Below are 19559 nucleotides of genomic sequence, written 5' to 3'. Positions count from 1 at the left end.
TACCTAATGTTAGCTCCACCTGAAGTATCTCTGATGCGTTATGTTGGGCTTCCAGTCTGGAGGTGTGTGCATTCTTTATGAATATGGGAACACCACCACCTTTGGAGCGTTGGTCCAAGTTCTGGGGACGAAAGGTGTGGAAAGAGTTATAGCCTGGTAGTGTAGGGGTGCTTTCTGCTGCCTTGAACCAGGTCTGTGTTACAGCACAAATGTCGATGTTCTCCATTTTAAGGAGTACTTTGAGCGAGTGTATTTTGAGATTTAGACTTCTAACGTTGAGCAGCATGACCCTCAGATTGCGTTTGCTTGTAGTTGTTATGGTGGTAATTTGATCTTTGGAATACCACCGAAAAAAGGCACTATAGGGGTGGCAAGAGCCTTGGCCAGTATGCGGTAGCCCGGGGGTGACAGATGCAGGCCATCTCTGGCAAAGCATTGAGGTCTGTCAATCATATCATCCCAGGCAAACAGATACTGGATCCCCTTAGAATGACACCAAAAACTTAGCCAATTGTTGAAATCAATCATTTTCTGCTTGTACTGTGGTATCATTCTGGGTGATGGTAGGATGCGGCTCAGGGCTAGGGTCATACCCGCCTGGGCTACATAATCCGAGAGCTCCTCCATGTCTCTTTTCATGTAGTCCAGGGAGGTACATCTCAGGTCATTCATACCCACAGGTACAATAACTGAGTCATATTTGTACCTGTTGTTGAGGGACCTGAGTGCATGCATTATGTGGCAGATCCTGGCACAAGACAGGCGGCTGACTGTTACTTTCTTCTTATTCAACCTATTGAGTGGAACATCAGTGTGCCTCACTATCGAGTCACCTATGACTAGTGTGTTGGGCATGCTGTTTTGCCTTAGGGACTTTGGTTGAGTGGTACACTGTTTAGGAGAGTTATGTGTCTCATGATTAGTGTTGTGTTGTGGTGGTTGAGTGCATTTCTGCCTTGGAGGTCTCTGCTGTTTGGGTACATTTTTATTGAGAGCCTCCACGAAAGTGGGTGTGTTGTTTGTGTTTTTATGTGAAGGCAGTGCTGGTGTGTGTTCTGGTGGGGCTATGTGTTCCATGTGGTGTGGTGCAAGTGTTGACCTTCTCCTCTTGACCAGCTATTCCAGTCTTGGCTGGAGAGCACTTGGCTTATAGTTTGGATATATAAGTGCATCTCTCACAAGTCTGAGTGTTGGGAGGTAAGAGGAGAGGGCTGTTGGTGTACATGAGGCAGTTGCTACATTACCTCAGGATGCCCAAGTTCACCAGGTTAATAGGAGAAACCACAGGGAACTGACCTTTAGACATGCCTGGAGGGGTGTGCATTAATAATAAGTACTGGATCTGTTTCCTTGTAGAACATTTAGTGCTGGTAGCACTTTTGTATGCTACAATAATTGCTACAAGAAGTCTGGTAAAGTGCTAGACTAATAAGCTAGTAAAAGTGCAGGAGAGGAGAGAACTAGTAGATCTAAGGGAGAAATTGAAGAGCAGGCTTTGGCACTGCTCAGATGCTTACAAACAGTCCTGGATACAGCAAGTCTGTATCTGGACTAGACTAGTTACAGGAAAGGTAGGAAACAAGCGCGAACGTGGGCTTTTAAACCAGAAAGTTGAGAGATGGAAAAACTGCCCAAATGGCCAATAAACTACAATTTCTGGGCCAGAAACCACTCCTCTAGTGGTAGACAGGCTACCTAGTGCTTACCACTCCCACTGATAGCTAGAAGGCTTCCCTCCAACACCGAAAGACTTGGGGGGCTCAAAAGCTTACAAACAGTCTTGGATACAGCAAATCTGTATCTGGACTAGACTAGTTACAGGAGAAGTGGGAAACATGCTCAAGCACAGGCTTTTAAACAAGAAAGGTTGAAAGAGATGGAAAAACTGCCCAGACAGCCAATAACTACACTTTCTGGGCCAGAAACCAGTCCTCTTGTTCTAGATAGGCTACTTAGTGCTTACCAGTCCCACTAATAAGCTAGAAGGCTTCCTTACAACACAGAAAGGCTTGGGGGGCCCAGAAGCTTACAAACAGTCCTGGATACAGCATGTCTATATCTGAACTAGACTAGTTACAGGAAAGGCAGGAAACAAGCTTAGATTTTTTTTACAGAAAGGCAGCTAAAACAGCACTAAAACAATTCAAGTACAGTGCAAGCTAGCACACTTGAGTGTGTAGCAATATTAGAGCAAATACAGTATAATTAAATTCAATTTATTCAAACTGTATTCTGAACTGAATTCAATTATTGTTTTATTCAACTCTGAACAGTTAAAAAGTGCCTTAAAATATACTTATCAGCTGAAAAGCACACTCAGTCAGAACACAAGGAGATTCTAGCAAAAAAAAAAATTTTCAGTAAAGTGGAAAGGGAGAAAGCAGGAACAGAAGATAATTCAAGGTTAAGAACCTAAGTGGGTTGGCCTTCTCATATGTTCTCTCTGTATTAGGTAGAATGAGCTAATGACACTAGACTGGGAGGAGTGTCCCAGGTCAAATTTACAGTATGGGCAGGTAACTGCAAAGCCACCAAGTATAAGAACAAGATGCCAATAGGGAGCATGGGTGGGAAACTATTACAACTACTAGCTGTAGCCACTAAATGAAAGTTTTAAACAGATAAAGGACCAAGGAGACTCTAGAGAATGCTTTTAACTGCAAACAAATCAGTTATATGATACCTGACTAGAACACAGAAATCTCACAAAAAATGTACAGAAAAGCACAGATAGAGCACTCACAAACAGACAATGCAACTGTCGGTATGAGAAAGCAGTTTAGAGTTAAGTAATTCAGTAAAAATGCAATTAGAGTAATGAAACAGTATCTAGCAATGAAAAATACAGTTAAAACAATATAAAACAGTATATAAATGCAGTGAAACAGTAAAAAACAAGCTTTATAACAGTGCAAAATGTAGTAGATTAGCTTTATAGCACAATTATAATATTAAAGAAGTGCAATTCAATGAAATAAATGTAAGAAATAACTTATTCTGCTCTTGGAATCTTAAGGAATTTCAGCTTTGTCTCAGTGATGAATCATCATTCCGCAGTCTAGTAAATACAAGCACAGCCCCTTGCAGACAATATTTATGGGGACATGTTACAATTAAATATTTAGCAGTATGGATTAAAAATTATTCTACTGTGGTAGCTAAGGATATGTGGGAAGAGACTAAACAAAAGATAATGCAAAAACTGAGAAAATGGAAGCTTTGTTATATGGATGTGGATAGTAAGATAAAGGCCGTTAAAATATTTTTAGTCCATTTAGTCTTATACACAGGTCAGGCATATATTTATCAATCAAAAGAGAAGCTATGGGTAGCAATTAATAAAGAACTGAAGGACTTAATCTGGGAGGGGAAGATGGCAAGAGTCAAATGGGATAAGCTGATTCTTCCAGTAGAACAAGGCGGATTAGGATTACCTAATTTGAAGGGGTATTTCAGAGCTACACAGTTAAGACTCCTATACATAGCGCAAGCAGAAAACTATAATGCAAATTGGAAATCGATGATAATGAAACGGGTCTATATTCAGTCGCCAAAATGTTATTCCGGCAAATACCTGTTCATTGACCCGTAATCAGCAAAAATCACTTCAGAAATTCGCTGAATTTACTAAGGGCAACGCAATAGTTGGCTAAAGCACAACGGACAACTACAGAGCTTTGCCCTTTTCGCCACTGTAGTGCGATCTTGGAGTCGGTATATGTAGTTGTATATATATAGTTAGGGGGTGGGGGGGTGAAGCCCCACTTGCATGGGTTTGAGTCAACTACACGTTGGTCCATTGTGCTTTGGGCAGCTATTTCATGGCTCTTAGTAAATTCAGTGAATCGCTGACGGAATTTTCACTGATTAGGGGTCGATGAGTAGACATTTTAGCAAACTAATACAGACCTAATGAAACACAGGCGAAACTCACGAAACAATGAGAGACTGGAATTTTGGATGCAGGCATTTAAGGAGAATAACAATAATCATGCGGAATGTTATATCCATAAAGTAGCAGAACATATTCTAAGAACTAAACCAACATGGAAATGGAGAAAGGAGATTTTGCTGCAATTAGGGATACAGACAATAGGCAAGAGGGGGTCGGAATTTATTGGAGAAAACTGGAAAGGAATCAAGTTACTGGGAGCAAATAACTAGAGACAGAAAGATGATAGAGCGGGAAGACCCCAAGAATTTATTTGGACTGCAGGTTAGAGATTGCTTTCCCTATCGGGGACTGATAGAGTATAGACAAAGAGAAAGAAATAGGGGGTCCTAAACGAAAGACCAGTATGGGTAGATTTTTTTAATAGAATCTAGAACAGAAGTTGCTATTAAAAAAGGAATAGTTAGTAGAAGATATGAAATATTGCATAACTATAAGAATCAATCAGAGGAGGTTTCAAAGGATTGGAAAGAGAGACTGGATAAGCAATTCACAATGAAACAAAGGGAGGCTATATGTATGTCTCCCAAATATGCAACAAAATCTAGAAGATTTAGGATTTTTACCTGAAAATGTTTACATAGATATTTTTATACCCCAAGTAGACTCCAGAGAATTTTTCCTCAGGCAGACAGAAAATTTTGGAGTGGTGAAGGGGAAGAAAGAGGTAATTGGGAACATATTTTCAGGGAGTGTGGTGAGTTGGCAGACTTTAAGAATTCCCTGCGGGATGCACTGTTGGAGATTCTGGGTGGGCAGACTGGTCTGACGAGGGATATGATTTTTCTGAGCTATGATAGAATTATAATGGCCTAAACATGGTAAGGCCTTGCTGTGTCTAGTAATGGTGGCTGCCAAAAAAGCAATTACTAGAAAATGGAAATCAAAATCTAAACCAACTATATTGGAAGTAGTGAATATTGTAAGAGAGATAAAACAACTGGAACTGAGATCTTTAGCAAATAGCAGGAGCACATTACATAGGAAATAAAAATGGGAATTGTAGGAAGAGTATATACAAGGGAGAAATGAGGTCTAAAAGGCAGCAGGACTTAAATGAGCTATGTAGTATCTGAGTGAGAAAGATTGGGTAAATTATAAGTGATGTATAATGTTTGCAACTGGCAGTGTGTCAGTATGGTTTGTGATGTAAAGTGCTTGCAACTAGGATTGTGTTGGTGTGGTTTGTTTTCATTTATATAAATGTCTGATTGCCTGTGTAGTAAGTAATGGTTTAATGAAGATGTTTCTTGTTTAAAAAAGGTAGGAATTGAATAATTTATATAATATTGATTAGGTTATATGATATATTGCAATATATATAGGTTCATAGGTAGGTACTAGGCTATCTGCCCGAGGGCATTTATAAGCCTAGCCAGAGTGTGTCGGCTTTCACCGCCCCATTGATTAATTAACTGAGCATCTGTCAAGAAGAGCCAAGGAAGTGATCCCAGGGGTGTATTTTCTGTTACTCATCCACTCATCAAGGTTTCTCTTGAAGAGTGTTAGTGAGGGGCTCTGCCTAATGTAGTTAGGAATTTTGTTCCAAAGCATGGGGAGTCTCTGTGACAGGAATCTATCCCTCCAGCATGTTCTATTTATTGTTGTGGTGAGGTTTAGCTCACTAGAGTGAGTGGCTCGCAGTGACTTGGATTTCTTTACGTGGAGCATGTCCATCAATTCTGATGTTGGATATGGCTTTGTAAGTCAGGCAGAGATCACCTCTGAGTAAGCGATATACCACTGAGTACAGCTGGAGATTTTCCAGTCGGGCTGCATAGGACATATGTTTGAGGCCAGTAATCCTGTTGGTGAGGTACTTTTGTGGTCTTTCCAAGCTGTTGGAAGTGTCTTGTGAGGTACATACTAAATGGGGCATTGTACTCTATGATGGGTCTGATGAGTGACGAGTAGAGGGGCACTATAACCTCTTTATTTCTAGATGCAAACCTTTTAGTAATTAGATGGGTTACATAGAAGGATTTCCTAACTACTTTGGCAATATGATTGTCAAAGGAGAGATTGCTATCTACCTGGGTCCCCAGATCTCTTATTACCTCTTCTGTATTAAGGGGGCTGCCACCTATGTGGTAATTCATGGGTGTTTTGTTTTTCCCAAATGGGATGACTATGTATTTTTTGACATTTAGCTTGAGACCATGACTTTGACACCAGGTGTTCGTCTCAGTAAGTCCCTTTTGGAGAATCTCCATGTCAGCCAGAGAGCCAATTATGGCTCCCAGTTTGCAGTCATCTGCGAACTTAGTTAGCCATAGTCCTCCTGTGTTTGCCTGTACTTCTGAGAAGTATATGCCAAACAGTAGGGGTCCCAGGACTGAGCCTTGTGGGACACCACTTGTGACTGGTTTAGAGTCGGACCTGGAGCCCGCTATTCTTACCGTGTGAGTTCTGTCTATAAGCCAGTTGGCAACCCATCTCGTGACGTAGGGGTTTATGTTCAGGCTGGTGAGTTTTTCTATAATTCCCGAGTGGGGAATGGTGTCAAAAGCCTTGGCCAGGTCAAGGTAGGCTGTGTGAACTACTTTCTCCTCATCTATGGCCTTGGTGACTGTCTTGAAGAAGTCAACCAGGTTTAGTAGGCATGATCTGCCCTTAACAAAGCCGAACTGGGTCGGGTCAAGTGTTTGGAGGTTCCCAATGTCTTTGTTAATGAGTTCCATGGTGATGTGCTCCATAGCCTTGCAGACCAGGCTAGTCAGGCTTATGGGGCGATAGTTACCAGGGTCAGTTGTGGCCCCTCCTTTGTGGAGCAGAATAACTATTGCTGTGCACCATTCTATGGGCACATAGCCTGTGGAGAGGCTGAGGTTGAACAGTGTGTTTAGGTGGGGGATTAGTTCGTTCTGTAGTTCGTGCAAGACGCAGCCTGGGACACCATCTGGCCCCATTGACATTGTGCTTTTGGCTTTTGAAAGGGCTGTTTTCACCTGTGCGTCTGTAATTTCTGGGACACTACACTTTTCCGGTATTGTTGTGGGCCCTTTTGGGGGGTGAGAGGGGGGTGAAGTTTGCACTGAATCTATCTTCCAGGATATTGGCAATATCAGTGGGTTCAGTATATTTTGTGCTATTTTGCACTAGCTCAGAGCCTATCTGCGAGTTGCCACTTAGATTCTTGACATAGCTAAAGAAGGCTTTGTGGTTATCTTTCAAATCCTTGGCTATTTTTCTTTTGAAGTTAGCCTTGGAGGATTTTATGAGGGACCTTAGTTTTTTTACTGATACTGATCAGGGATGTCTTTCCTTCTTGGGATTTGCTTTTTTTCTGAACTAGTTTCCTCCTTCTATTGTATAGCCTGTTTATGGCAGGGGTCCACCAGACTGGTTTCCTTCTCTTAAGGGAGTGAGTTTTGGTTTTGCTAGGGATGGCATGATCCATGCATCCTTGTAGGTGCTCATAGAGTGCATTTGTAAAGGTTCCTGCATCTTGGACACTGTTATCCTTTAGCATGGGGGCTGTGAAACTTACCACCTCTGTCTTAAGTAAGGTGAAGTTTGCTATAGAAACGTTTTTCACTGTGGTGTCCTTGGTTGGAGGTGGTGGTTTGGTGTGGACATCCAGAGTGATTAGTTTATGGTCTGATCTAACCAGTGACGAGTTGACCTCCAGTGTGGAACACCTGTCGCCTATGTTGGTGATGACCAGGCCCAATATGTTTTCACCTCTGGTAGGGGAGCTTACCAGCTGATCCAGGGCATTTGAGTTGATAAATTCCAGGAAGCGCTGGACCTGGGAGTTTTTACTTGAGTAGTTTTCCCAGTTAACGGTAGGGTAATTGAAATCACCCAATATCAGGGTGTTTGGTAGGACCTTCATGTTTTCCAGTGTCTCCAGAAAGGTGGAGTGGTGGTTCTGGGTCCTGGAGGGTGATCTGTAGCAGGCCACAATTTGCAGTGCAGATTTGCCTGATGTTAGTTGCACATGGATGATCTCTGCAGTATCATGCTGCACCACTAACCTGGAGGTGTAGGTATCCTTGATGAATATGGATACGCCCCCTCCTTTTGTGTTTTGGTCCATGTTCTGTGGCCGAAATGTGTGGTATGAGTTATAGCCCAGTAGTGCTGGGGTGCTCTGTGGAGCCTTGAACCAGGTTTCAGTTACTGCACACATGTGGACGTTTTCCATACTGAGGAGTGCTTCGAGTGCGTGCATTTTGAGATTTAAACTCCTGGCATTGAGTAGCATAACCCTCAGTTTTTATTTGTGCTATTTATGGAGTTGGGTTTGACTTTTGAGCCTTGCCTAAAAAAGGCACTATGGGGGCAGCAAGAGCCTTGGCCAGTATTCGAAAGCCTAGGGGTAACAGGTGCAAGCCATCTCTTGCGAAGCAACAAGGCTTGTCGAGCATGTCATCTCAGGCTGACAGACACTGGATCCCCGTTGAATGACACCAGAAGCTTAGCCAATTGTTGAAATTGATAAATTTTTCTTTATACTGCAGTATCATTCTTGGTGAGGGCAGGATGCTACTTAGGGTCAGGGTCATACCCGCCTGGGCTACGTGATCAGAGAGCTCTTCCATGTCTCTTTTCATGTAGTCCAGGAAGTACGTCTCAAGTCATTCACACCAACATGAACAATGACAGAGTCATATTTGTACTTGTTCTGGAATGACCTGAGTGCTTGTGTTATGTGGCGGATTCTGGTTCCCGCCAGGCAGCTAACAGTAGCCTTCTCCTTGTCCAGCCTAGTGAATGGGACGTCAGTGTGCTTGACTATAGAGTCGCTTATTACTAGTGTGTTAGGTATGTTATTTCGCCTTAAGGGCTGTGATTGTGCGGCACACTGATTTTGTGTTTTCTGTGTTGTCTGGTTTGTGATGGGAGGTGCAGGTTTTTTGGTGTCTGCTTTGGAGGTCTGTGATGCTTTTGCAGGTTTTTATTTAGAGTCTTCGAGTATGATTTTGTGTATTTATGTGTATTTTTTGCCAGTAGTTTTGTATGTCTCTGTGAGGCTGGAGGTGTGGTGCAAATGTTAACCTTCTCCTCATGACTACCTGTTCCAGTCTTGGGTGGAGAGCGCTTAGCCTCCAATTTAGCTATATAATTGCATCTCTCGTATATGTTAATGTTTTGTGGTAGGAGGAGAGGGTTGTCTGTGTATATGAGGCAGTTGTAACATTAGATCAGGATACCCAGGTCCCAGGTTCACCAGCTGGAATGGAGAGTATACCTGAAATTGCCCTTTGGTCATGCTTGAATATTAGGGTGAGCTGCTTAGTCTCTTGGTTGGTGAGGGGTGAATAATCAGCCTTGCCCTGCTGAGCAATCAAGTGTCAGGTTATATTAGTGCTTTCTATTAGGTCTGAGCAAGTGCTGGAGTGTAGGATGCTTTTTAAGTGCTTAGGTTGAGAGTTAGACTACTTTCAAGGGAAAAACTGAAGAGGAGACTTGGTGGAGCCGGGATAAATTTAGCCCTAGTTAACTGGCTCTGCCCGGATGTGCAAAACCGTGCAAACGCAGTTTTTACAGCAGGAAAATGAAAGAGGTAGAAATTAGCCCAAAATGGCCTATAAACTACTAACTTCTGAGCTGGAAACACTCGTCCAGGGACAGATAGCTGCCCAAAGCTCCCTCTCTCACAGGTGAACAGAGAAACCTCCCTCTATCGAAGTAAGGTATGGGCAACTCAGGAAATTGTAACACAGCCCTGAATTCAGCACTAGCCTGAAAACTGGACTATACTAGCTTAGAAAGGTGGGAAACAAGGAAATTTTTTTTTTAAAAGATAAGTCAAAAAGAGTAAAAACATATACTTAAAACAGCTTTAAACGACTACAAACAGTAAAAAATAGACTTAAAACAGCTTTAGATGACTACAAGCAATCAGAAAAGGCTTTTAAACAAATTACCCAATTAACCAATAAAAAATCTCAAAACTGAGCCCTGTTACTGTAGTCTTCAATCAGACAAGTTCTAACTGCACACTCCTGCCACTTGGGTGCAGGGGAACCTTCTCCAAAAAAGAAGGCCTGGATTAGTGCTCAAGTTATACAAACAAAGCTAGATTCAGCAGGCCTGGATCTAGTCTATGCTACAGCAAACAAGGTGCACCAATTTCAGTAAGAAACAGTTCAAATATGCAGGCACTATAAGCCTTTAACCAGAAATTCCCAGCTCAGAAGGGCAGAGTCCAGCCTCTCCTCCCACAAGAGTGCAGACCACGAACTTTCTTAATGTAAAATAACTGTCCTGAAGCTCAAGTGCTTAAACTAGAACTAATACACTTTAGTTTAGAATAACAGACACTGAGCCTTCAATCAGCAGTTCCCAACTTAGAAGGATGTAAGCTACCTGTCCTGCCACAACAGTGCAGACCACAGACCTTCTTAATGTAAAATAACTGGTCTGAAGTCCAAGTGCTTAAACCAAAAGGCTTAGAATGATAGTTACACCAAGCAGTAATAAATGCAATTGAGTACTTTTAAGATGACACAAAAGCAAAATAAAGTAATAAAGTAGGAAGAAACACAAATACAGTAAAAGCAGATGAAAAAAGTGCAAATTTTTTTTTTTTTGAGTGAGCAAATGAGATGGTCCCAGGAGGAGTATCTAAATGCAAATTTACAAGAGGGACGGGCAGTTTCAAAGCCACCAAGATTAACACCAAAACAAAAGCAGGGAGGGTGGGTGGAGAACTAACTGAAAAAAAAACAGAGCCACATCTTCCAGCTAGATAGTATTCAATGTAACACAAATAAATCAGTTTAAATGCTGTATTATTTGAAAATAAAAGTGCAGATAAAGATTTACTTAAATTCATTTATACATCCAATTGATTGCACGTAGGTCTTAGCTGACCAAAGCTCAGAGTTTAAGCAGAAAATAATCCAAAATGTACCACTTATATAAGGCAGAAACCGAATAACAATGAAGTGAACTACCCCCACTTACCACTGGCTATGCAGGAATTCTAACAAGCATTAACTGAAAAAACAGAGCCACAACTTCCAGCTAGTTAGTATTCAGTGCAACACAAGAAAATCAATTTAAATGCTGTATTATTTGAAAAAAGTACAGATAAAGATTTACTTAAATTCACTTATACTTCCAGTTGATTGCATGTAGGTCTTAGCTGGCCAAAGCTCAGAGTTTAAGAAGTATAATGTTTATCTTAATATAGTTTGATTTACTTTTATATGAATGTAAATTTACCTGTGTCACAAGCAATAATTCAATAAAGGTGTTTGAACAAAAAAAAAAAAGACATAAGAAACTTTCAGACACTGGACCCAACACAGTTTGTCATGGGAAAATCATGCCTACTAAACCTACTGTTTGTCACTGTTTCATCAGTAACACATGGAGAAGAGGTTATGCAATAGGACATGAAAGTTCATTGTTTCGTGAGTGCCACACAAGAAGAGAGGAAAGGATGTTATGTACCACAGCATGAAGGATCACTGTTTCATACATAATGCATGAGGAAAGCAGATTATGTAGTGTGACATGAAAGATTGTTGTTTTATGAGTAACTCATATAGACAGAATATGTAGTGTGGCATGAAGTTTAATTGTTTCATAGGTTCATAGGCTTATGTGTTCTTACTAAGCTTATGACCAGAGGAGACATTCAAAAAGTTCAGCTTTATCATCCAGCACTGGTGGAAGGAGACTTAACAGAGAAGAGATTATGTAGTGTGGTATGAAAGTGCTTTGTTGCGTGAGTGACAAACAAGGAGAGGAAGTTATGTAGCATGGCTGCTGGTCAGTTCAAGCATCAACAAAGCCACTATACTTGTGTAGGACAAAAAAAAATATTCCCTTTCTCAGCAGACTTCTGGTGCAGTTTTGTTTTAAGCTCTAACAGCTATGGATCTAATTTCTTCTAAGTGCATTTTCATAGTTTTTACTTTGGACCACAAAATGCAGTTATCAACTATGACACCCAACAATGGCCAGCCTTTTGTTAAACACTGGTAATATATCACTTTAAATACAATATATCATAATGTCAGGTGAACAGGTACATAACCTTTTCACTCTGAAACTAATTCATAGTGCCATATCTTATAGAAGAAGATAGTGTTCGTCATGCTTTCATTCTTTTTAATAAGGAGTAAAACCTCTGTTTTCTGGCCAGCTGTCAGCAGTATATAAAAGTGCAACTGGCTCATTAGCTTATCTTTCAAGCATCTTGATTAAACTGTTGCCTAGTTTTTGGACGGTGTTAGGCACTGTGTGGAAGTTACTTTTCCACCATCACCAATTACTATGTCAGTGATCAAATTCCAGAAGACTTGATCTTGATGTAAGTAAACTTACTCCAGAGTAATCCCGTCCCAATTACAAAAGATTTTCTCTTGGTGTAAGTGACTTGGTCTGATATTCTGTTGGTGTAAGGCCTACATCTATAAAGCAGGCTCACACCAAAGTAAGCTACTTACATCAAGAGCAATTCTTTTGGAATTTGGCCTAAGGTCAGCCCTTCTGATATACTCAGCACTTTCATACTTAACAGTCTGAGTTTGCTCCTAAGCATTAACACGCTTCACAAATGTTAGTCCTTGCAATGTATAAATGAGCTACAGTCTGAGTAAGTGTTTAAACAAATGTGAATGGGCACTCTGAAAAATCTTTATAGTTTCTTTCTGCTTCTTGTCCTTCTGAGGAGATGCTGTGAAAATGTGACAGATGAGCAACAAATCAGTTTAATCACTACAAATAAAAAGTATGGATAGCTATTGCTTTTTAAGCATCTTTGTTAAATTATTGCATAGTAGACAATAACATAGATACTAATAGAAAAGAAAAAAATATAGCAAACATTTTTATGCATTATACATTTATGTTTTCTTTTTAACAATTATCCTTTACTTCAACATTACATAAATTGCTTAATTCCTGCCTTCCTTTAAACCTCATTTCTCCAGAGCATTGCTGGGCATGTATTGTTCACAAAAATTTCATTTCTCTTTAGTTTTCTCTTTCCCTTTTCTAAGGATCCCATTTCTACTTCTTTAATCTCATTTACGCTATTCAGTACTCCAGTACCAGATAGGGTTGCCACCTATTACTTTTTTCCATACTACCCAGAGATCAGAGCAATTATCCGGTAGTCCAGAAAACACTGTACAAACTCTGGTATTCTGTTTTTAAAAACAAACAGATTATCGGAGTTTGTTAATTCTCTCATTCTGCTTTGTTTTTATTTAAGAAAAGCATCACTAATGTGAAGTGATTGCATCCAAACCAGGAAAAGAGGACATTCCTCCTCCTCCTGACATACTAGTAAAGTCACAAAATGGATGTGGGGTGGGAAGAGTAGTTAGAGAAGGGGAGGAGGTAGATGGAGTTATGGGGAGGTGCAAGGGACAAGGTTTTAATCCAGTTTTAGCCTCAGCGAAAGGTGCCATCCCCAGTTCCAGATGATTTTGATTTCCATTTTCTAGTAATTGCTTTTTTGAGAGCCAGTGCCATTAAACTTAGTAAAGCCTTAACATGTCTGTGCAATTCATATCCTATATCCCAGCTCAAAAGAATAATTTCCTTAGTTACGCTCATTTGCTTCCCCAACATTTCTTGCAAAGCATTCTGTAGAGAATTGTTAAAATCTGCCAGCTTATTACATTTCCAAAAATATATCCCCATCCTGCATTTGCTGTCTTCCCGATGAAAATTTCTCTGAGGTTTGCTTGGGGTCTAAAATAGCTATGCAAACACATCCAAGCAAAAATCATAAACCTTCTGGACTTTGTTGCACATTTCAAAGATATACAGATGTCCTCCCATTGTTCTGTTTTATATTAATTTTCCATTCTCTCTTCCCAATCTTTTCTAACCGCCTCTGATTGATTCCTATAGTTGTCATACAATATTTTATATGCCCTATTAATTATCCCATTTTTAACAACAACTTCTGTCGTAGGCTCAACTAATAACTCTCCCAGAGATGGTCTTTCACTTATGAACTCCCCTATCCCATCCTCTTTGCCTTTACGTTGATATTAATCCGTGGTGGAGAGGGCGGTCTCCATACACTTCTGCATAGCCTCATTCCACTCTGTTATCTTTCCCTCTCTAGTTATTTGCTCCCAAAATCTTGGTTCCTTTGCTATCTTTATTCAGTAAAATCCAGTCCCCACTCACGTATTTTCTATACCCCTGCCTCAGGGTGGATATTGTTAAGCAAGAAAAAGAAGGGAAAGAATACCATCAGAGAAAAACAAACATAGAACGTGTAGACATATTGCAGGCTGTGACCGAGCTTACTTGTTCCTTGGTCAGGGTTACACTTGCCAGACAAGAAATTTTCCAAAACTAATAAGCAGTGCATCTCAAATGCACAAAACAGTGATCAGGAAAATGAAGATTGGACATTTGTCTGACGTTAGTATTTTATGCAAGAATGTTGCCAGGCATTTTGCCTGCTAATTTTTATTTTCTCTCTCTATCTGTATCTGTCAGTCTATCTATCTAGCTCTCTATCTATCTATCTATCTATCTATCTATCTATCTATCTATCTATCTATCCATCTGTCAGTCTATCCTTTTTTGACCAGGTTAGTCCCAGTAGGCTAGTGACATCTTTTCAGAGGAGACCTGAAAATGATTACTATCTACTATCAGCCTTGAGGTTGTCATTAGTCTGAGAAAATACACATTGTCTTTTTTCACAATAACAATAATCAAGTATTTGCTTTTCTCCTTTCTTTAGCAAATTACTGTTTTTTGAAATACAATGTTTACTCTTTTCTTATTTGGGCAATTGTGTTTAACAGGAAGAAACAAATCCTGAAGTGGAGGTGCAAGATTCAAATTTAGGTTTAAGTTCCTGCCTTGGTGGATATTTCTTAGTCTAAGCAATAAAAAGGCCAATATATTTTGTGTGAGAGGTGGTAATGACCCTGGGTTTGATTTTTGTCAAGGCTTGAAATTTCCAACTCTGAGAAGGATGGACAGTGATAGACAAAGCAGCCTAAATTTGAACTGGAAAAAAAAAGCTGTAAAGAAGCAAATCATGAGGCTATACATATCTAGTTGGTACTGAATAATTTGCTAAAGAGTTTCTTGCCAATGGAATTTTCATAAGTTTAAGGTACACATTTAAAATGTATGTTCTGCATAACTGGTGTGACAACCTAGCTTCTGGTTTGACAACCTAGCTTACTGTTCTTTGTGTGGTAATTGTGGGGTCCATGTGTTATAAAAATACTGTAGATATTATAAAATCATCTTAACCTTCTTTTCATTTCTGTTTCTGCAGACCCCCAAAGAAGGAGCTGTCAGCATACTTTACTCAGCCATGTCTGAAGAGATGGAGGGCATCAGTGGGAAGTACATTGACAGCGACTGTACCTTGACTTTGCCATCCACATTAGCTCAAGATGAAACAATTCAAAAAAAACTTTGGGATGCATCTGAAGAATTAACTGGATTAAAAGAAAAGAAGGAGAAATGAACTGCCAGACTCACCACTGCTCTGCACTCAGATTATCACAAGCTTTATTCCAGTATTAAATTCACATGCAAATGACATTTTGTGAGGAAATAAACTGCTGAAGAAAAGTACAAAAGGAGAATGCGGGCACCTCAGGATGCAAAAGTTAAAAAGCACATGCAGTTTTTCAGTGACAGTCATTGCTTGTGTGATACACGTAAATATTGCCAGCCCAGCTATCTGGAATTTTGTAAATAATTCTATGTCATTTGTGAATATACTGATATGATTTATACAGTACTGCATGTTATGTACTACTGAGCTAAAATGTAACCATAGCATGCCCTGCTGACTTAGAACAGAAATGCATATAACCTATATACCTGTGCAAATGTATATTTTAACAGAAGAAACTAGAACATAAAAGGTTTAACTTGCAAAACGTCAAGAAAATAAGTTGAAATTAGACTGCTTTACGATTGTGCTATAACAGTTCTCTCTCAGTTTCAGTGTAGCAGACACAATGTCTAGAGCTAGAAGTTTTTCTATTGTCTTGGAGAGAAGTAATTACTAGGTTTAAAATGTAAAAGAGTTTTATTGTTTTACGACTTCCAAGATCTGAGCAAACATCTGAGAGATGTATTTTTAACACAGGGATGTTAAATTCTGTTAGTTTCTGTTTAGCTTGGGAACTGAAGTCAGGTGACAAAAAGTGATGCCATCCAAGCTAACCCAGCAGTAATATTTGATATTAATGTAAGAACTCTCTCAGAGAGAGATTGGGCATTTTGTGTTTTGTATTGGACCTAGCAAGAACATCCACTCATCATCATCATCTGCACTCACCTTGCTGAAGATTTAGGGCATAGTATCTCTTTTAGATGTAGATAGGAATATAGTAAAGATCAGTTTAGATGTGTTCTGTATTTATTTGAGACTGTCCTGTAATGTTGCTTTAAAATATTTCCTGTGATTTTGAACTCTGAAGTTACTGTGTTGATTTACTGAGTATTGTCTTGTTCTTTTATTATTTATTATTAAATATATTTAAACCTATATTTGTGGTTGATATTTGTGAGAGAAATTTAAGCCCTTAGAGTACTTGCATATTTATTTGGTGAGACTGTACAGGCCACTCCTAAATAGCCTTGCAAGTCTTGGTCAGACTACCATTTGGATAATAGTAGCAGAAAAGTGTAGTGTCCTGGAAATCACAGACGCACAGGTGAAAACAGCCCTTTCAAAAGCCAAAAGCACAGCATCAATGGGGCCAGATGGTGCCCCAGGCTGCGTCTTGCATGAACTACAGAACGAACTAACCCCCCCCACCTAAACACATTGTTCAACCTCATCCTCTCCACAGGCTACATGCCCATAGAATGGCGCACAGCAATGGTTATTCCGCTCCACAAAGGAGAGGCCACAGCTGACCCTGGTAACTATCACCCCATAACCCTGACTAGCCTGGTCTGCAAGACTATGGAGCACATCATCATGGAACTCATTAACAAAGGAACCTCCAAACACTTGACCCGACCCAGTTTGGCTTTGTTAAGGGCAGATCATGCCTACTAAACCTGGTTGACTTCTTCGAGACAGTCACCAAGGCCATAGATGAGGGGAAGGTAGTTCACACAGACTACCTTGACCTCGCCAAGGCTTTTGACACCATTCCCCACTCGGGAATTATAGAAAAACTCACCAGCCTGAACATAAACCCCTACGTCACGAGATGGGTTGCCAGCTGGCTTACAGACAGAACTCACACGGTAAGAATAGCGGGCTCCAAGTCTGACTCTAAACCAGTCACAAGTGGTGTCCCACAAGGCTCGGTCTTGGGACCCCTACTGTTTGGCATATACTTCTCAGAAGTACAGGCAAACACAGGAGGACTATGGCTAACCAAGTTCGCCGATGACTGCAAACTGGGAGCCATAATTGACTCTCCAGCGACATTCTCCAAAAGGGCCTTACTGAGATGTACACCTGGTGTCAAAGTCATGGTCTCAAGCTAAATGCAAAAAATGCATAGTCATCCCATTTGGGAAAAACAAAACACCCATGAATTACCACATAGGTGGCAGCCCCCTTAATACAGAAGAGGTAATAAGAGATCTGGGGACCCAGGTAGATAGTAATCTCTCCTTTGACAATCATATTTCCAAAGTAGTTAGGAAATCCTTCTATGTAGCCCATCTAATTACTAAAGGGTTCGCATCTAGAAATAAAGAGGTTATAGTGCCCCTCTACTCGTCAGTCATCAGACCCATCATAGAGTACAATGCCCCGTTTGGGATGTACCTCACAAGACACTTCCAACAGCTGGAAAGACCACAAAAGTACCTCACCAAGAGGATTACTGGTCTCAAACATATGTCCTATCCAGCCCGACTGGAAAAACTCCAGCTGTACTCAGTGGCATATCGCTTACTCAGGGGTGATCTCTGCCTGACTTACAAAGCCATGTCCAACTCAGAATTGATGGACATGCTCCACCTAAAGAAATCCAAGTCACTGCGAGCCACTCACTCTAGTGAGCTAAACCTCACCACAACAATAAATAGAACATGCTGGAGGGATAGATTCCTGTCACAGAGACTCCCCATACTTTGGAACAAAATTCCTAACTACATTAGGCAGAGCCCCTCACTAACACTCTTCAAGAGAAACCTTGATGCGTGGATGGGTAACAGAAAATACACCCCTGGGATCACTTCATTGGCTCTTCTTGACAGAGGCTCAGTTAATTAATCAATGGGGCGGTGAAAGCTGAAACACTCTGGCTAGGCTTATAAATGCCCTCGGGGAGATAGCCTAGTACCTACCTATGAACCTATTACACAGTAGTATTGGACACCCTTTATAAGGGCCTTATAGTAGCTGATAAGTAGGGGTTGGTGGCAGTGGAAACTACCTTATAGTCTGGGCAGAAGGGGGCATAGCTAGTAAACCTGTGCCAGCCTTCCCCAGCTGTGCATGTATGTTTGTATGTAAATCAAATCTTAAAGTGTGTGTGTGTGTGTGTGTGTGTGTGTGTGTGTGTGTGTGTGTGTGTGTGTGTGTGTGTGTGTCAGATACTTGGGCAGAGACACGAAACACTGGTTAGACAGAGAGGGTGCTGGAGGTCTTGGCTTGGCCCCTCAGCTGATAGCCGTGCCAGTGGGGAGTCTTATTGGGGATCTGGAGAAAGAGGGAGAAAGCAGCCCTAGACTGACTGTGATCTCTGTGTGCTCTTAAGGGAAATTGCACTTTACTGTGTGTGTACTTGTCATCTTCCCAGTGTGTACATCCCCAAGCTGTTGCCAGTGGTGAGGATTGAGGCTCCTTGATTACTGGGCCAGTGCAGAGGCGTCACAGCTTGTTTACCACATATTAATCCTGTTATCAATCTAGTATCTTCGTAAATCAGAATTTTATGTTCTGTGCCAGTAGCATTTATGATATGTAAGGTTTTTGCATAGCTAATTTTTTGAAAGCTCAACTAGAGTTTCTCAAGGCTAAGAAAACTCTGAACTGACAATGCATCATCACACATCAGAGACAGATGTTTTATATGAGTGATTTGACAATCTATTTTTTAAGCCTGAAAGGATGCAGCTGCTGCATTTGGGTAGAGTGCCATTTCATGACCTCATTTGTCTGGACAAAAAACAGAAAAAAAACTTTTAAGGAAGTGTGTGTGTGTGTGTGTGTGTGTGTGTGTGTGTGTGTGTGTGTGTGTGTGTGTGTGTGTGTGTGTTTGTGTCTGTCTACCTGTGTGCATCTGTCTGTCTGTGTGCATGCATATGTATGCGTGAGAGAGAGAGAAATTTCAGAATAAGGAATATGAGAGAGAGAAAGAGAATTTCAGGCTAGGGAACATGAGAACTTAAAAATAGTTATTTCAGTTTAATATTCTTGATTTGAAATATAATAACTAGGCTACTGTAGGAATGTACAGAGGCCTATGATAATGGAGCCTCTAAGTAAAAATGGGATGGACGCAATAATTTAGAAGCATGTTGCAGCAGTGCTTAACAGTAAGACGGATGTGTTTTTTTCCAACAAATATAAATAGTTTCAAAAATATGCGAATTTGAGAAAACTCAGGTAAAAAATGTATTTTGTAGCTAGGACTCTGCTGAATAAATGTTTTGTGTGTGTGCATATAGATACATAGATATAAAGGTTATGCAGGTGAACAATGTGGGAATGTAATTTTTT

At 40.5% G+C, this 19559-nt stretch overlaps 1 protein-coding gene across 1 annotated transcript in view; it reads left to right on the top strand.

Annotated features, from left to right (window-relative positions):
* LOC122795699 (retinol dehydrogenase 11-like) overlaps window positions 1–15646 on the top strand; it is a 429761-nt gene extending 414115 nt beyond the window's left edge. Inside the window, exon 6 of the mRNA XM_044063998.1 lies at window positions 15183–15646. Within this exon, the coding sequence (XP_043919933.1) occupies window positions 15183–15377 (195 nt within the window). The 3' untranslated portion in view covers window positions 15378–15646. The remainder of the gene's footprint in view (window positions 1–15182) is intronic.
* Window positions 15647–19559: the final 3913 nt, after the last annotated feature.

Source organism: Protopterus annectens, chromosome 2.part2 (genome assembly GCF_019279795.1).
Source record: "Protopterus annectens isolate FY-2018-M chromosome 2.part2, PAN1.0, whole genome shotgun sequence".
Taxonomy (NCBI): Eukaryota; Metazoa; Chordata; order Ceratodontiformes; family Protopteridae; genus Protopterus; species Protopterus annectens.
The sequence above is the reverse complement of the archived record's forward strand: the minus strand, read 5'-3'. Positions and strand labels throughout refer to the sequence as shown.